Source organism: Gavialis gangeticus, unplaced genomic scaffold (assembly GCF_001723915.1).
Source record: "Gavialis gangeticus isolate Ggan-Ray unplaced genomic scaffold, GavGan_comp1, whole genome shotgun sequence".
Lineage (NCBI taxonomy): Eukaryota > Metazoa > Chordata > Crocodylia > Gavialidae > Gavialis > Gavialis gangeticus.
Genome location: NW_017729009.1, coordinates 20398312 through 20417387, shown reverse-complemented (window position 1 = coordinate 20417387; position 19076 = coordinate 20398312). Strand labels below are relative to the sequence as shown.

General features: G+C 42.6%; 1 protein-coding gene across 2 annotated transcripts in view; it reads left to right on the top strand.

Annotated features, from left to right (window-relative positions):
- The window catches only part of CASS4 (Cas scaffolding protein family member 4), a 34752-nt gene extending 15888 nt beyond the window's left edge, over window positions 1-18864 (top strand). The window contains exons 2-7 of one of the 2 annotated variants that reach the window (XM_019510209.1): window positions 6283-6711; window positions 9674-9778; window positions 13071-13217; window positions 14824-16179; window positions 17050-17130; window positions 17888-18864. In XM_019510209.1, the coding sequence (XP_019365754.1) occupies window positions 6283-6711; window positions 9674-9778; window positions 13071-13217; window positions 14824-16179; window positions 17050-17130; window positions 17888-18292 (2523 nt within the window). In that variant the 3' untranslated portion in view covers window positions 18293-18864. The remainder of the gene's footprint in view (window positions 1-6282; window positions 6712-9673; window positions 9779-13070; window positions 13218-14823; window positions 16180-17049; window positions 17131-17887) is intronic. The other variant, XM_019510210.1, reaches the window with a different exon arrangement.
- The last annotated feature ends 212 nt before the right edge of the window (window positions 18865-19076 follow it).

Genomic DNA, 19076 nt, shown 5'->3' with positions numbered 1-19076 from the left:
AAACAACTTCCGTTCCTCTGGTACCAAAGGAAAAATGCAGTTCCCTTTGGCCTCAGAGCAGAATTTCCTTTGGTCCCACCACTCCAGGGAGGTCTCTGTGGTCCTGGGAATGACTAGCTAATAAACATAAACACAAGCTACAGAGACATTTCTGCTCAGATAACGAAAGGGCCTGTGATTATGAGTTTTTACAAGCATCCTCACCTTTACATATGTTTAGGGCCTGATGTTGAAAAAGGTCCTCAAATTTGGTGCTGCTGATTTTTGTATTGCAAATAACTCCAGTGCAAATAGCTGTGGCTGCAATTGACACTTCATTATCTACCGTCCTGATTGCAGTGGCAGATCAAGCGCTCAAAACTCTTAGGCTAGGGGCAGAAATTACACAAACTGGTATAAGTGATTGGAAATCGGTTCAAATCTGTAATACAACAAACATTTAGTACACATAAACTGCTTTCAAAATGGCTGAAATGGGTTGACGATAAACCTGGGTGGACGTTGCATCAAAACAGCTCAACAGATACTATTAATATTTTTATTGCAATTATACCTGGATTTAGGTTAAATCCATTTATTGAACTTCTGTCCCAGATCCCCTCCAGATTCAAGTTGAGTCACATTCCCCCAGCATCCCAGGATGCTTTGCATCTCCTCCACACACCCTGTCTTGCAGGGTGGATGGGATTAGCCTTGGCCTAAACTGTCTGCTCCAGCTGATTAAGGAGGTATGCTCTAGCTTTCCCCAGCTTCTGGCCTGGGCTACTGCAGGCACGTGGCTGCATTTCTGGAATCAAAGGTTAATGTCTGTTCTCTTGCTTATCAGTTCAATCTATGCAGCTTAGACTAACCTGTGAAGATTGCATCAATTCAGCCTCAGGCTTTTGTGCTGTCTGCCTTGATGTCACGGAAAGCAGTTAGTTATTTGTACCCACAGCGTTACCCACACATTTCCTGGTGTCAAGCTAAGCAATATTACCAGTCAGAGTTTACACGGAATATTATTTTTTATAATCTAAACTGGAATGGCTTCAGCAAACAGTGGCTGACTGGCAATTCACTATGTGTCCCAAAATGAGCTTAAATCTGAGGTGGGAGGGTGTAAATGTAAAGTTCTTTGCTGTGAGAAGGCCAGTGAGTGGGGCCTGGGAAACCCCGTGGGATGTGTGCATCAATCTGTCAGTGACTCAGTTTCATTGCACCTCACTTTGCTTATTGGAAAATTAATAGTATTTAAATTAGTGAGGCTTTTAAAGGTATGTCTGCACTGCATTCACTGTTACAACATCAATGCAGCATAGATACATCCAACCTAGCTTTAAATTAAGTAGTTCAGGTACCTGGCTGAGGTAGCACAAAGTTTAGTGTTGTGTCTACACGAGATGCTAAATGTGCAGTAAACGAATTCTACTGTGCATTAGCGCGGCAAGCAAAAACCATGTTAATGCACAATAGAATTAGTCTACTGCATATTAGCATCGCAAAAAATGTGTGTGACGGCGCTACTGCACAGTAGCACCTATTATAGTGCATTAACTTAGTACCAGTTATTACAGGTACTAAAGTTAATGCGCCCATAATTACGGTGCATTAATGAATGTGTAGATGCACCCACTGGGTAACTACTCAGGTTGTTAGCCCAAACTGAGCTCCAACTACTGCAGCCAGCTTGCTATCAGTAACTTTCCTCTAGCTGAATCAATGTTATCTCAGGCATGTATATTCTAAGTGTCAGGCCATGGTCTTGGCCTGCCGAGCATGGCTGCTCATCCCAGCCTGTTCCTTCCTCACAGAGCACTAGGAAGACACAGGAGGCCAGAACCCTCCATCTAGGTCTAGCCACACACCCACTTCCTGCTCCCAGAGTAGCCAGACAAGGTTAGCTGACCATTCATGCCTTCCACTACCAACTCCTGACTCAGCAGAGGAAGTGGCTTAACTTTGTACCTAGGCTTCCTCACCCTTGGCCTGTGCTGCCACTGACTCTGACGGATTCTTTGAATAGTGGATCTAGCTTGCCCGTGGACCCCAAATTTGGTCTGACCCTTTGCATACCTGACCCAACTTTGATTTGATCTGAATACCTGACCTGGCTGGCCTCCTGACCTCACACTTTGCCTGACCCTCTGGATCTCTGACAGGTTTCCCCAAAAAAAGATCTGGCTTCCTGGCATCTCTACATCTGGACATGGCATACTCCCCTCGAATCTTGGCTGCATCTCCCAACCCTGAGGCAATCCCCCAACCTGGCCACCCGCAGCCCGGCATGTCCCTACACCACAGTCACAGCAATGGCATAGGCTAGAGATTCCCAAACTTTTATCGAGGGCCTCCCTCCAGGTTTACCACCCGCCAGCATACCCCTACCAGCATACGTTTTATATTTTAACCCTTTAAATACCAGTTATTAATTGTAATGAAAATTAAATCCACCATTACACAATTTCTCTCACGTACCTTCCCCGCTTCCTGCCCCAGCCCAAGATGTCTTGCATACCCCCAGGGGAGTGTGTACCACAGTTTGGGAACCCCTGGTATAGACAAACCCTTCCTTTTTTTTAACACTAAGAAATTATTTTCAAAGTGTGCACCAATTATACAGTTGCACACTTGGTTCCTGGTCCCGATCTGAGGCTCCCAGGTATAATTGCAACATAAATATTAATATTATCTGTTGAGCTGTTTTGGTGCTGCATAAGTGTAAAGAGTTATTCTTACTCACCACCCAAATGTTAGGCTGTCTAACCACAATCTGAAAGGAAATGAGAAGAAAAAAATTACTGTATTTACACTATTAACAGATAGGCAAGGGAGAACATAAGTCATGGAAGAAAAACAAAACAGCACAGTGCAAAAAGCTTTATCATTTATCCTGGGCGCTGGTGTTAAGTGGTTAAGACCACAACAGTATTTTAACAGGTATATTTTTGCGTCTGCAATACTCTACCCCTGCTAGCACATACAAGTGCTGTAGCTGTTATAATTTATTTTACCATAAAGCAATACCACTTCAGACGTACAATTATTGCATAGTAATTTTGTGTGTGTAATTTAGTATGTGCAAATATTTAGTGTGTTCTGGGTCCTGGGTGTTTCTTCTTGCTGCTCAAATCTCTTCAGATATGACTGCCAGTGCAAATAAGTATACAATCCTCATGAATAGGCCAGTTTCCCAGCTCATTTTAATATATGATAAACCAGTATCACCCATACGATATCATGCAATGAAAGAGCAGGCAACAACATCTGTGAACACAGAATTTATCATACTTATCCATATGAATCTCTCTCTAGACTGGAATTGTATTTCCAGCCATGGCCAATGCCCTGATGCTCCAAAAACAGACAGATGATGAAGTTCTGTAATCCTCCTGGACAGATGTGGAATGCCGAATAAAGGGACAGATGGTAGTAAGAATAGTCTCCTGACTCCTGTGCCACTGACCACATGCCTGGAAGCATGGGGTTTAATTTGGCATTACCAAAGGTGGCATAGTCTAGGCCTATCTAAATCTAAAAATATAATTTTCAAGCCATCAAGATGAGTCAACTAAACAAGAACTACTCAGGGACCTGGATCAATGTACTTATTCTGCCTTGCCAAATGGAATGATTTCTGGCCTTCCACCTGCATTCACTGAGGTTGAGATTTTTATGAATATTAGTCAGTACACAAGGACAACAGATTTGTACCACACAGTGGGGCAGAAAGCTCATATGTCAAGTGCCTCCAGCAAGGGGCCCTGAATTTACCTAAAGCCCAGTTGGCATGGGTCTGAAGCATTCCAAATTAGAGGCCACTTTTGCAAATTTGGACCAGTACAACTTACTGTGAATTTGTCTCACACTCTGAGCTTCTTGGCCCATGGGTTTTTGTATAGGTTGTATGTACAAAGCCAATGGAATGCATGCCTGTGCATCAAACAAAGAATTCGCTCCTACATTTAAGAGCACAAGACCTCACCTATACTAAGCTTCAAATTCAATTAGGGGTGCTCTTAAATACTGCTGGACTTTGGTGATGATCTGCCAGAAGTACTGTTTGCCGATCCAGCTCCAAGAGAATTTTCCTGTAACATCTTTTGTTATAGAATGACCTTAAAATGCAGGAATAAACCCTGTACTGGTAATACTGAGACAGTGGGATTGTCTTCCCTATTCATTTGCAGCAGAAGCAGAGCTGGCTACCCCTAGGAAAGGAGATTAGGAAATACTTGGAATACTTTTCCCCAGGAATGGTTGCTGCAATGTTTGGATGTCACTGAAGCATGGCTAATGTGCAGGGTACCTTATGCTTTTATATATCTTGGGCTAAAGCCTACAGTCCTCATTTGCATAAAGTCCCACTGAAGTACATGGGCTAAGTTTAGACTCCGGTCCAGCTCTTTTGAAATCACTGAAATCTCCAAGTCCTCAAGTATTCGCTGGGTGGGGAGGGGGTGGGAGTGCATAACAACCGCTGAAGCAGGCCTAATAGTCTTCACATGATTTTCTCTTACGAAAGAATTCTCTGGGAATATGTTGATGTCCAAATGTCTTATACAATCATCACTTCAAACAAATTCTCCTCTCTTTTTCATGGTTGTCACTAGGAAGGATATTTCCGTGGTTAAGGCTCAGCACTGGGACAGTGTTCATCTGGCTTCACTTCCGGCCTCTTGCTACAGGTTTCCTGAGTGACCTTGGATAAGTCACTTAATCTCTCTGTTGCCCGTCTGCAAAGAGAGATAATAGTTTTCCTTGGGCTTTTCTTTCCATGTAGATCAGAAGCTCTGAGGGATAGATACCGTTACTACGCATTTGTACAGCATGTAATGCAAAGCAGGCCCACAATCAGCTGGCATGTAGAGAGGCTTGGGGAACACTACAATTTCTACTGGCACAATTTGGCCTTTCTTCTTTAGAATTGTGACCATGTCTAAGACCCTCACCTGCCAGGGATTGTCCTGTGGGATAAGATACCTCCACTTAAACACAAGCAGTTCAAAGCATTTGGGATTGTCAAAGTTGGATCTGGAACTGATGTTTGGGAAGCAAAAAAAAATCATTTTAGCCAACTATGACGCAAGGTGATGGGACTGTTGCTGTCTGTCTCTGACAGCTGCTGGTGCTGTATGTGTGAACAAATCCATATATAATGAAAAGGCTATTGTTCCTGACCATCCCTAGGAAGAAATTTATGCTACCAACAACAGGCCACTTTCATCAGCTCAGCTGACAAATTGATTTTCTTCTCCTAATACTTCAAACCAGCTGTTGTTTTACAGCAAATGCTCTGGATAAAAATACAAAGCATCATATTTCCAGTGCAGTCACTCATTATCTCTTTGGAGATTCCTTGCACTGTAGGATAAGAAACTCTTCTTCCTATGTTCAGACTGAAAAATACTCAATGGGGAAGTCGTCAATCTTATTTTTTAAAGCTGAAAGCAAAACCCATGCACTTGTTTAGAAAATAAGATGTACAGACTTCTTCTTTTTAGCCCTTTGGCAAATTTTACAGAAATGCTCAAACCGATCAAGGCCACATTTTAATTGTTGGTTTTTTTAACATTAGCAAAATCAGCCAGGTGCGAAATAGTTAAAAGTTCTAAAAAATCAAGTGTGTTTAGGTGCAAACCCACTTTCACAGCAAGCTGTAGATTTTGCACTCTCAGAAGAAAAAGCATCCAGCTGTTACGGTGCATATCTGAGACTTGGGGGCCTCTGTCTTGTCTTCCATGAAGCCTCTGCTCTATCAAGTATTTTGTGTGTGACTGCAAGTCAGGTCTTTCCTCAGTTTCTTATCTGCGAAGAGGTACGAGAAGAGGGCCTTGTGGTTAAAGCCTGCCCTAAGAGAAGAGGTGTTCCAACACCAGGTGTGAGGAGTGTGGTTAAAAGGTGCTAAACATACTAGATATGCCAAGATACGCTGGTGCTATGCTTGGCTCGGTGATACATTTCCTGTGTAACTTCAGGCAAGTTGTATAAGGTATGTCTGTACCCCGCTGATGCAGCGCCAGAAGAGGTGCATTGAAATACACTGCACCTATCCTATACAAGCTGTCCCCCGAACCCAGGGCAGCATAATTACTTCAGTGTAGGGTTAGGCAAGCAATAATAGGTTCTGACTTTCAGCAGCTCCTATTATTGTGCAAAGCAGTGCCATGAGAAGCAGCTGGATGACTCCGGGCTTGAGAGGTATGGCATGCAAGACAGAGATGGATGCTAATCTGGTAGCTCCAAATGACATCCTACATGATACAAGCAGTGCAATATGCCCTTTCTTTTTTCCTTCTCCAGAACACACTGGCAAAAGCACTCTATGACAACAAGGCAGAGTGTTCTGATGAACTGGGCTTCCGCAAAGGAGACATCCTGACAGTCCTTGACCAGAACGTCATAGGGAGCGAGGGATGGTGGAAATGTTCCCTGCATGGAAGACAGGGCCTGGCACCTGCTAATCGCCTCCAGCTCCTTGCTGGTTTACAGGCAGGCATGCTGTCTCCCCCCTGCCAACATGACTCTCAGGAATTGCCGTCCAATCAGCCCAACATCTACCAGGTTCCAAAAGCTCCCAAGTCTACTGTGTCATCGTCCGTGTACGAACAGATGGACGGTTGGGTAAAGCCATCTCCTACTGTTTTTCCTCTGCCCACTCAAGAAGTGTATCAGGTGCCAGCTTTGTCTGCACAATTATTCAACGAAAAGACCCACATCTTAACAAATCAGGTAAGAATATCAGCAGGCATTAATCATTAATCAGCAGGTGCCAAATGTTTGAAAATACTCAGGAGAGAAAATACTGGTGGCTTTTAATTTTTCAGCAAACTCTTTGGGACCTGAGCACTGCAGCTGAAGTTGCCACCAAGTCACTTGACCAAGTGATGGTGAGGTTAGTCAGCTTCAGTAATGTTATCTGAAACACATTCCTATAAAATATTCCTATGGTTATCCCCTAACACACTACTGAAATGCAGCCATCTCTGTGTGATGGTATGAAGCTTTACCATTTAGGACAGGAACAGAAGAATAGCTGCTTTGAATAGAGTATGCAAGTGATGCCCAGTCCTGATAAATACGTGCAAAGAATTTCTGAAGTTAGTATAGTTACATCCTCAGTTCTCTCCTTCCGTAGTTTATGCACACAGTCTCCTTCATGTTCATGGACCCTTGGCATCTGCTTGGGCAGTGGTGAAGGTGAGTTGTGATTTGTGTGGAGATACAACTCTTCACATCCCACCTGTCCAGCAGGTTCAGAAGGCATCACATCACTGCACCTTCAGATGACAACTTAACTAATCCCCTCTTCATTTTAGGATTCACTTCAAAATTGCTCTCCTTGGTTTTTAAGAGAGCTTTCCTCTTTTGCAGAGTGGATCTCCTCTTCCGTTACTTAGTCCCTGTGTGAACATGCTTCAGTGCCTAATTGCCCAGTTCCAATTTGGGTAATCCCAGCAGCACCTGGTTTTCCAAATGGACTAAATAAGGGCAAAGTATTAAGTGTAAGTTTGAAAATTGGGCCTCCTACAAGAAATAATTACCTGGGAAATCTTCAAAATTAAAAATGAGCACTAATTATAGGGATTTATTGGAACAAGTTGTGCCATTCTATTTTACTTTGTTTTGTCTCTGGGACCTGGTATTGGATTTCCCACACAAACCATTTTCCAAAGGAAGTTTATCTTATAAATGTTAAATGACTTTGAAGTAGAGAATATTAAGGCAGTCCCAAAGAGATTCAACTTACCCTTTGCTCTGAGCAATACTTTCTCTCTACTCACCTCTTTTAGCCATCTTTCCTACTTTTGCATCAGTAGGCAGGATATATTGATGTGTGCTGCTTGTAAATACATGCTGGAAAACAAAATATTGGAAGTGTATCTGAAGACAACTGCCCACACTTGGAAACTGCAACTGTGGTGCTAACGTCTATGCATAATAATCTTGATTGCAAGATCAAACTGGGTTACTCATGCCAAAGAATTCAATCAGGGTTTTTTTGGTATCTGCCATGATCTGATTTGCACACCTAATCACAGAATATGCATAATGACATTCAGCATGATATCACATGAACATTTGCCTGTGAAATCAAGCCCCCAGCATTGAAGAAATCAAGCCCTGAAGCTGCCACATGCTTATTCTTCACTGAATTAGAAGGAAAAGTAAAATTTAGGCTTTGGTATTTCTCTCCCTCACTTTCTCTGACCTAGCCTGTGTCTGTCTCTGAGTTTATACTGGTCCCTGCAGATACCTGCTAGGTTTAAGTATCTTTTGCAATGTTTCTGCCTTGCAGCTTTAACTTTTCTTCAATGGGGAAGGAAACAATACTTTAAAATAATTAACATCTTTTTAATCTTTAGCCTTCCAGGTTTGTCTCAGCTGCATCTTGCACAAGGTAGCAGTTGTTACTGCAAAAAACAACTGTACTTGAGCAGTCAGCAGCCAGGCAGGCATATGCAGACACATTTCAGGGCATAGAAGGTGAACAGCCCATCTGAGTGCAGGAATACACATGACAGCGTCTTAGATCACTCCATGTAGCTGCTATGAGACAACTGGGAAAGCCCCTGACATACTCAGCTGTTCTGTGAGCAACTGGATGAAGCTACTGTCAAGTCTTTGGGGGATCCTGACTGAAGAAAACTAAGTCCATCTGAAAAATAAAAACAAAAAAACCTACTGGCCTTTCACGCCTTTTCTAAAGGACCTTACCGGGTATCCAGTAAAGATTTAAGGCATTTCTCATAGCCTACCTGACCCTACAAATATACAAAGAGGTTTGTCCTCTGTAGCAGGTATCTGTTTATCCAGCTGCTACTTACATTTGATCTACTCTCTGCAGAAAAACAAAGCTTGTATTCTCATCGTTCTGTAGATGCTTTGATAAGAGAAATATTCCTTCTTCAGAATAATAGAGTGAATTTATTAATTTTCTTTCTTTACAAGGGGCCAGTGTTTCAGTTCTTCGGGTCTTTAAAATTCAACAGGCAGAGATCAGCTTAGAGTCTTGTGCTTCTCTGCTCTGACATGAGTCACTTCCCCTGAATGCCGTGGCTCGGCCTACTAATGTAGTGGAAAGCATTCTCTCCCAGGGGAAGTGTTTTCAGGTCAGATGTTTGGTTTTGAAAATACCAGTTTAAAGACTAGCTCTGGAGACCTATATTCACTTCACTGCTAAGCAGACACAATTTAGAGCGGTTTTGAAAACAAAAGGCTCTTTCCAAGAGTTTGTATTCTGGTGGCATCTTAGCTAAACATCTTTCATCCTCTAATCATGGCTGAAGTCCTTGGCCCATGGCTCTTAAAATAATGTTTCAGGAAAATTTTTTCTTACCTCTTTTTAGTCATTTTGTTTTTTGAGAACCAAAAGATGCAGTGGGTGCCTAGAGCGGGATGGATGCACTAGAAATTTTCTTTAATGAGTGGCAATTTACCTCTACTCTTGTGACAATCCATAAGTAGGGTAGAAACGCTGGTAAAAGGGTGTTACAGGTAAGTATACTCGGGTTTTTAACAGACAGACAGTGAGCTGTCTGTTAGGACCAGTGAATGAAGAAGGTTTTTCCTTATAGAGCAGTAAAAGGTGTTAAATAAATATCAGCAAAGTAATTCTAACAATAGTCTGTTTGGCTTGTCCTACACTTTAGCTCATTGCAGCTCTCGCATTACTGTCTTTTTTCCCCTCAAGCACCTGTTGACTCTTCCCAGAGTATCTCAGGCCTCAGCATCAAATATCCAAAGCTACGTATATGATGTTCCATCTCCCCAGCGCCAGGAGTCCTTGCTCGCTCAGGTGAGTCCTGCTAAGCCATGTGTCCACTGCAGCTATCATCCAGCACTCCCATCTCCCAGGCCACGTAGAACAGTCCTACAGGACAGACCATGAAAGTAAATGAAAACTTATTTATATCTTGGCTTTTTGAACTCTGCTCTGAAACTTAATAAAAAATCATCTCTGGGAAATTCTATGGTCAGGCTCAAAACCTGTAGCAAAGATCTTTGTTAAAGCTGTTACATTTCTATAGATCCCTGCAGGTCCAATCCCTGTTCAATGCTACATGATTGTTCTATAGAGAGGTTCATCATGTTAGATAAATCACCTGGCCTCTGAGTTCAGTCGCTGGTAAATAAACTAAACCTTTCAACCTTTTAGTGGGGGCTGTGACTGTCAAGCCGTTGTGGAAAAAAGGAAGCTTGGACTGACTGGGCAAGGAGACAGGGAGTGGGAAATGAGTGGGACAGTAGGGAAAGGCTGGGCAAATATATTAGGACCATAAGCCAGAGATGCTTCGGGGTCCGAAGCAGCACATCCAGGTCAAAGTGCTGGCCTCGTTAGGCTTCCCAAAGAGCTTTGGAGCCGCCTTGGAGATCCGGCCATAGGGTATAATGGGGAAACAATAAATTATCTATAACTTTGTTGTTTTTTGTCCAATTTGGATGAAATTTTCAGGGGTGGTAGACAGAGAGGATGAAGCCTGCCAGGTTTCAAGAAGATTGGTGCAAGGGTTTGGGGGATTTGGGGGGAACGGCACCCCAAATTCTTGAAAGCAAAGCTCATGTCATGTCTGGGCGTTACACCACAGGGAGGTGAAAACTACAGGGGTGGTAGCTCTTACTGAGGCCACAAAGCCTGCCAGGTTTCAAGAAGAGTGGTGCAGGGAGCTTCCCCTCAAGCTGCAGACAAGCAAAACTGGTGCCATGGGTGCTTGTGGGACTGACTGTCTGTCTTGGGGCAGGAGGGGAGACAGCCAGGAGGCCTGGCTGCTATGCTACTGTGTTCCCAGTTACCAACCAACCAACCGTGATTCACTCAGGGAGCAGGGACTTGGGGACCAGCTCAATACACAGGACCCAGCTATTACATAATGACTTAAGGACCATCAATTAGCACCTACAAAACCAGGCTAAGGAGGGGAAAGACAATACAGACAATCAACTGCCCCAAGACAGACACAGTCTTGGCAGGAGTTTTGTCCATCAGCAGCTCAGGGTGCAGGGCCCCAGAACCCCCCTGCACCGATCTCCTCCACAGCTGGCAGCCATTGTGGCCTCTGCAGGGGCCACCACCCCTGCAGCTGTCACCCTGCTGCGCCTTAACATGCAGTGTCACCCATGACACAAGTTTTGCTTGTTCGCAGCTTGTGGTGCAGTTCCCCCAAAAGCCCTGCACCCATCTCCTTGAAACTTGGCAGGTTTGTGGCCTCAGTAAGAGCCACCACCCCTGCAGTTTTGACCCCCTTCCCCATTGTAACACACAGCCTTGACATGAGTTTGGCTTTCAAGAATTTGGGGTACAGTTTTCCCCAAACCCCTGCACTGAACTTCTTGAAACTTGGCAGGTTTCATGCTCTCAGCAGAGGCAGCCATCCCTGCATGTTTCATCCAAATTGGACACAAACCAACAAGTTATATCTATTTCATTGATTCCCCATTATACCCTATGTCCGGATCTCCAAGGCGGCTCCGAAGCTTCGGAGCCGTTTCGGCTGGATTGAGGTGGAAACCCAGTCCGGAGCTCTGGATCAGATTGCGGCCATCCAAAGCAGCCGGATCCGAAACTAGATCGGATCACTGCCGACTCACACAGGCCTGGGAATCAGTGGGGAGGAAGGATGTGTGTGGGCAGGGGGCTGGAAGGGAAGAGAAAGAGGCTTATCAGATGAGGAACCAGAAGAAGGGAACTTGAACTGTGTGGGCAAATTGCCCAAGGAAAGAGGCTGGGCGTTGGAAGGGAAGTGGGGATAGCTGAGCAAGGAAACCAGAGCCTGGAGGGAAGACGAGGACTGGCTGGAAGGTGCCAGGGACAGGGATGAGAAGCCTGAGTTGAGAGATTGGAACTGAACAGAGGATGAGAATGGGACAAAGGTAAAGAACCAGGGAAGGGAAAGACACATCAGAGTGCATGGGGTCAAGAGGCCAAGCTTGCCAAGGAGGGAATGGATAGAGAAGTCTGCGCATTCACCTCCAGAGCCTGGATAAGAACAAGCATGAACCTTTTGCCTGCTGGCAGCAAATGTCTATTAAACCCACTGTCAACATAGAAGTCTTCTGTGCTCCTGGGCTACACTGAGGACTGATATCAGAGTTTTTTTCACTAGCTCAAACAACAGAGATCTGTGCAGTGGATCGAAAGGTTGCCTGCAGATGTAGAATGATGGAGTTCTATGTATTCAGGTAGCTATTTGTAAACACCTAAGAAATTACAATTAAAAAAAATCTGCATTCAAGATGCATTATGAAAGTTGTAAAGTCAAGTCTTCAAAAGAGTTAGGATATATCAGAATTAAGGTTGTTAATACACAGTTAAGAGGCACCCTTTGGGCATATGCATTACTTTAATTAAGAGCTTGAAACAAGATATTGACTGGCTGCTCATTTAACAGCTGCCCTACTCGCCCCGAGAACTTGATTGATGTAGAGGTCATGTGTGAATAATCGTATGCGGTGGTGTAGTATCAGAAAATATCACATAAAATTCTGGCATTCCCTAGCTTTGGAAGGCTTGGCTTTGAAATCTTAGTAGGTTCCCTCAGTGCAGTGTATGTGTGTGCATGCATAGGCTGCAGAACGGGATGGGCCAGCCGGGCCATGGCCCGACCAACTTTTAGCACGTTAATTTAGCTAGCTATGCAGTTAAAAAAAATAGCTATACAGATTTAACCAAGATGACAATTCCGCATTTGTCATTGGTCATATAAATTAACGTGCTAAAAGTTGGTCGGGCCATGGCCTGGGTGGCCCATCCTATTCCATGGCCTATGCGCACATGTGTGCACGCATGTGTGTAGGTGTGTCTGAGTGCAGGTACATGTCATTATTCTCTAAACCAGCCTGGTGCCTGTGTGCATGAATCCTTACTTGGATGTAAAATTTGTGAAATTTGTGCAACAGCCCACTGCGCCATCTAGTGTCTATCTCCCCTGCCTACACAACTCTTGTAGGAACCATATCCTGACCCAAATCTACACAGAGGGATTCTTGATGCCCAGGGCTTTTTTACAAAGGCAATCTAAGACTTTAAGTCTTTAGCAGTTTGTATAAAACTAAACAAAAGTTAAGCCAACTTTACTTTTGTATTTGATTAGAGCTATGCCACTCCACCCAGAGCCAGAAAGGTCTCCATGCAATTTTGCCCCACTGAATATTTCCACGAAGGACAGAAACAGCTTTACATCTCATCCAGCCCAGAAAAGGCAAAAGACCACATCCAGCAAGACTCTCTAGCAAGCTCTGTAAGTGTTACTCCTGAATGGTAGAGACCAGTCTCTCATTAATGCTGTTAAACTAATACAAGTGACTGAACATATTAAACCATGAAGCCTGGGGTTGTACTAATGTGTTGATATCAGGCAGGGCACTGCCTGTGATTAACAGATGTGCCAAGAAGAATAGATATAAAAACAGCCCATCTTAAATGTGATATCGCTTTAAGATTATTTTAATATTAAGAATGTATAAAGTGATGAGAGAGGCTTAACTCATGGTCATGCTTCATAATTGCCAGGGCTGGAGTCATCACTGCACTTAAATTTACTTATTGGAGTTAAAGTAACATTGTCATTAAAAAGGAGACTCAAAATCTGTTAAGTAGAAGTGACTGCGGATTCCTATGTACGTGAACATCTGGCAGTAGAGTGATATGGGCACCTATCTAGCTGACTGATCTCCCCACTTCTACCCAGCCTTTTTAGAGCTGGTGGGAAAGATGCTGACCCACAGTGTTTTTTTGAAAAATGCTGATTTGTAGAGCCTAATGTGTTTCATCTGAAACATCTTGGGTTTGATGATCCTTTGCAGGGTCCCTGGCTAGACCCACAGGGTAAACTATCTCAGGGCTGCTAGCTTGTAGGGACTCTGGCTCTGGGGAGGATTCTCAGCTGGGCTGTCCCAGTTTTCCAGGATTTCTGACTTTGGAGCAGCAAGCCATGCCAGGGATTCCAGGTTATCTGTCATGGAGCTGGGAGCCTGCAAGGCCCTGACAGCCTGGGCTCTAATCAAAGCCAAAGACTTTGCTGTCCCAGCTTCAGCCCCACTGCTTTTATCAAGGTCAGGTAAGCAGCTGCCTGGGAGCAGGCTTCATGTTAAGCTTTCCAGAATTCAGGTTTTTGGGCCATCACAGAAACTTTGGAAAATGTTATGTCTGATCTGATTTGGACAAACATCAGAATTAAAAGAGTCCCACAAACCAGACATACCGCCGGTTCTATCTGGGATCCTTAGCAAACAGCAGCCACTGCAGTTAAGTCCTGGAGTTATGCACTCCCATTGCTTTTTAAGCTCTTTCCCTCTCAGGCTTATGAAGCAGCTGGACACAGTCTGGGCCAGAGTGCTTCATTAGAAGTCTTATTATTGGCCATATCAGACACCATTTTTCAAGCTGCAGATGCCAGCTATGCACAAGACCTTATTGTAAGGTTTTGAATAAGATCATTAACCATCTCAAGAGCCTCTTGAAGAATGCAAATGTGAACACTGGGCAATTATTTAAGTGTGGTCAGTTGTGAAGTCTCATAATTTGCCTGTGTCTATATGTGTCTATGAATACTGGAAATGAAAGAGATTAGAATCAGTTCTCTTAGGGACTCATGAAATCTCATTTGCTTCGTTATAGAAAACCTGTTTGTCTGATATTGCCTGATACTTTGATATCTGTAGATACGACAATAGTACTTTCATATACAGGGTTTGACTGTATTTCAGAGGGCAGCTAGCATTAGAATGGTGGGCCTGGTCCTCAACTGGTGTAAAATAAGTGTCATCCCATAGACATCAATGGATTTGTGCTGAAGATCTGGCCTTATGTGTCTTAAAATGAGCTTAATTTCCCTTGATTTCCAGATGTATGATGTCCCCCCTACCAGAGAACGTGATATCCCCATCCAAAATACATCTCAGAGAAAATATGTGGGTCATTGCAATACCTTGCCAAATCCTCGGAAGTCAGAATGGATTTATGATATTCCAGTCTCACCTGAAAAACCAAGCTTGAAACAGTACCCTCTTAACCATTCCCTGGAGAAGCAGATATTGTATGATGTACCACCAGCCAGGTATGGTGCTGGGGTGCAAAATGCAGCTAGCACCATACCAGCAACAGCAACTGAAGGCAAATTGGTGAACCCGCAAGAATACGATGTTCCACCAATACAGAAGAAATTAACTTTTCCAGATGCACCCCTTTATGCTGTACCATCTTCACGTGATATGTTGCGTTTGAGGAAAAATGGCAACTATCATGTTCCCCCGAGCTTTCTGACCGCAAAGGTTGAAAATCAGAACTGTGAACAAAACATTTATGACATTCCAAAAGTGTTGCCTACTGCTTTACAGAACAGGAAGGGGACTGAAAAAAACAATGGGAGTTTTGAAGACCATACATACAATGTTCCTCTACAACTGTCAAGAGATGCCAAATTAGAGCAGGACACATTATCATTTGACAGTGTGGACAGTAGAACCAGCACCATATCTACATCCTCAAGCACTTCTGTTGAGTCCTTTTCTCTGTCATCAGAAGAGGAACCTGCTCAAGAAATTAAATTGGACCTTGATGTAGCCATAGAGATGCTGACCAAGCTACAGCACAGCGTATCCAGTTCAGTTGCGAGCCTAATGATATTTGTGAGTAGTAAATGGAGATACCAAGAACACCTGGAGGCAAACATTGAGGAAATTCATAGAGCAGTTGATCACATAAAAGTTTCTTTGGGAGAATTCTTGAACTTTGCTCAAGGTATTAAGGCAAATGCCTCTTGCCTCAGTGACAATAACCTTCAGACCAGAATTAAAAAGCAGTTACAAATTCTTGTAGACTCATTCCACATATTAGTAGAAACAAGGGAAGCACTGAACAACTGCAACTGGTCACTGCAGGTTCTGGTCATTAAGAAACCTCAGAACAACCCAGATGATCTTGATCGGTTTGTTATGGTAGCCCGTGCCATTCCAGATGATATCAGGAGGTTTGTCTCCATTATCATAGCTAATGGAAAGCTACTCTTCAAGAAGAATGACAAAGAACAGAAGACTACGCAACCAAAACTGAACACAGAGCATAAGATGGCAAAACCAGTCCTGGCACCCAGAAGAAGAGAATTTAATTCACTTCAAAGAAATAAACCAAACAAAAGTGAACTCTCTTCTGAGAAATCAAGAAAAAATGTCAGTGAAGACCGTGATTATGATCACCTGCAGGTTTGTATAATATTAACTTCCTGCCTATGTTCTGTGTTGTGGTGTTTGTACATAGCAGTTCATTTGTATTATTTCTGCATTAATACAAACTTGGCTTTGCTTTATATGCAGTTTCCAGCCCACATATATGACTGCTAAGCTTTTATTGCCATAGCCATGAATGGCAGGGAGCACAGAATTCAGCAGAATTATAAGAGGAGCCAGGCTTATTCAGCAAGCAGTATAGAAACCAATTTGTTAGCTCCACCATTGGATTCAGTTTTTAGCTGGGCTTCAAACAGTAGTTTCCTATGTGTTTCTTTACAGTAATGTTCTTATTCTTACTAGTATATTAAGCTTCAATTGTTCTGATACAATTTTGGTTTGGGGTACATGTCTTGTTTCGATTCCTTGACATAAGAAACATCAGCTTCATTCTTTGTGATTTGTTAGAAATCTCAGATACTCAGTGATGGTTGATAATATCAAGCTTTAATACAGATAGCTATTTAATACTAAATGCCAGGAAACAGCTAGACTTACTGTTGGAAATCAGTTTGGGAATGGAGGAGAAAGAACACATATCAGACAGTTAGCCTTTAAATCCCAGTGTTTAAATACATTAAAAACCATTAAATACATAGCATAATTAATTATTAAATTATGATTTGGATGTGGTTCATTAATAATGGAGCCAGTGCTATCTTTTGCAGGATCAGTCCCTAAGTTCTTTAATTCAAACAACTCTGACTAATGGGTTATGCTCCTAATAACAAGTTCAGTGTAGTCAGTGATTACACCTAGATTACATGGCATGGAAGGCTTATGCTACCACAAAGAACAAAACCAAAGCCACATGGAAGCATTTTATGTAAACTTTTCATTTTTCAGAAATATCAAGGTTTGGAACAGGCAGCAAAACACCTTTCACCTAAAGAGGTAGCAACGAAGAATGGCGATTCAAAACAAAAGGTATTTCTGACCTTGAAAATATGTTGCTAATTAAGACTGTCCAGCCCTCAAGCTGCATAAAGCACCTATACCTTGCTAAAATGTAAAATAGTTTGAATTTGACAGGAAACTGCTATAGGGATCTATCTGTCCTGTTTCTAATCTTTTATTCCCCACACCATTTTTTAGCAATAGCGCTGATAGCATTTGTAGTAGTCCACCAAAACTTTTCTGTTTCCTATGTCAAGGGATACTGTAACTTAAAATCATAGCATAATTGATCAGCTTGCCTTTTTTCACTTCATTTTGAGTGGAACTATGACTGGCCTTTATCTCAAAAGCTATAACAAGACAGGAAATCCTTGATTTACCAAAGTCTTGTTCATCCACAACTTCCATGACTCCAATACCTTTTAAAACCAGATTTAATGGCTTTATGCTGTTTAAAAGCTAGATTCCATGTGTTCAGGCCATTTAAGGCACTAATGTTTCAGTATGATTTCAAGATTTGTTGTGATATCAGCTAGTAAAAATAATGTCATTGAAGTCTGTTGCGCAAAAGCCAGATTGTAATTGAGATTTTATCCTTTCTGCAAACCAAGCAAAATGAGAAATAGTGCTGTATAACTGCAAAAGGCCTCTAGGCTGCACCAGTTTTGGAGTTACTGGCTAATCAGGTGCAGGGAAGTGAAGAAACTACACAAAAAAAGGACAAAGTGGAAACAGTTTTTAGGCCATTAAGCTGAAGGTACGTTTTGTTTTCTTTTCCCTTTCCTAGGTTATTCCAGAAAAACCTGTTCAGAACAAGCAAGACTCATCAAAGAAAACCATTTTCTCAGAAAACTGTAGGCTGTGTTTTGGTGCACTTCAAAAAGCCATCGGTGTTTTTACCAATAGTCTCAGCAATAACCAACCACCTGAAGTCTTCATAGGACACAGCAAGCTGATCATTATGATAGGACAAAAGCTAGTGGATTCTCTCTGCCAGGAAACTCAAGAGAAGGATACAAGGAATGACATCCTCCACAGCAGCAGCCAGTTTTGCAGCCTGCTGAAGAACTTGGCTCTTGCCACCAAAAATGCTGCAGTGCAATATCCAAACACAGACGCAGTGAAGGAACTTCTGGGTCAAGCTGACACGCTGTCTAAGTATACACAGCAGTTTCAAGACACAATGGAGTGATGTAATCTTTCTATTCTTTGAAGGACCCAAAGGAGACCCTCACAGTGTCTCCATCTTTCTGGGTTTCGACCTCCTCATCTTTGGCATCCTGCAGTCTAAGGACAGGACTGTCTGTGCAGAGCATCTCAGTGATGCCAGTCTTAACTCAACCATAGGGATTCCTTTTGGGAAAAGAAAGGAGTTAACTCATGTACTGAAGTGTGTTCAGTCTCCAGAGATCCAGCCTACAGGTGACGCTGTGACCGGGACCAGAATGTGCACTTTCTACTTGAGAGTTCAGTCATACATGGAAGACGTTAAACCAGTCCTTCCAATCCATTTTTCACACTGGCTTGGCAAGAATTTTCAGTGTATAAGTACAAACATATTATATAATTTCACTGTTTTGGCACATAAATATACTGTATTTTTCTAATTTTTTTTCTATTTGGAAATACAAGGTTTTGTTACTGTTTTTTCCAATGGCACATCAGTACACGAATAGTGTGTGTAAATCAGCTTCTCTTTACAAGGGGCTGTTTACTGTATTTGTTTTAAACTACAATAAAAAAATCCTTTACAGATGTTTCACATTCAAATGTTATAAACATCATGGGATAAATTCTGACAGGTTCCCCCCCATATATAGAGAGAGAGAGAATATATTTAGTTCTACTGTGACACGACTACTCAGTAACTCTAGTTACTGTGCATTCACTTAGTACTTTATTAAGCAAGTGCTAAACTAAATGATGCGCAGTGTGTGTATGTGTGTACACACACATACACACACACATAGAGAGAG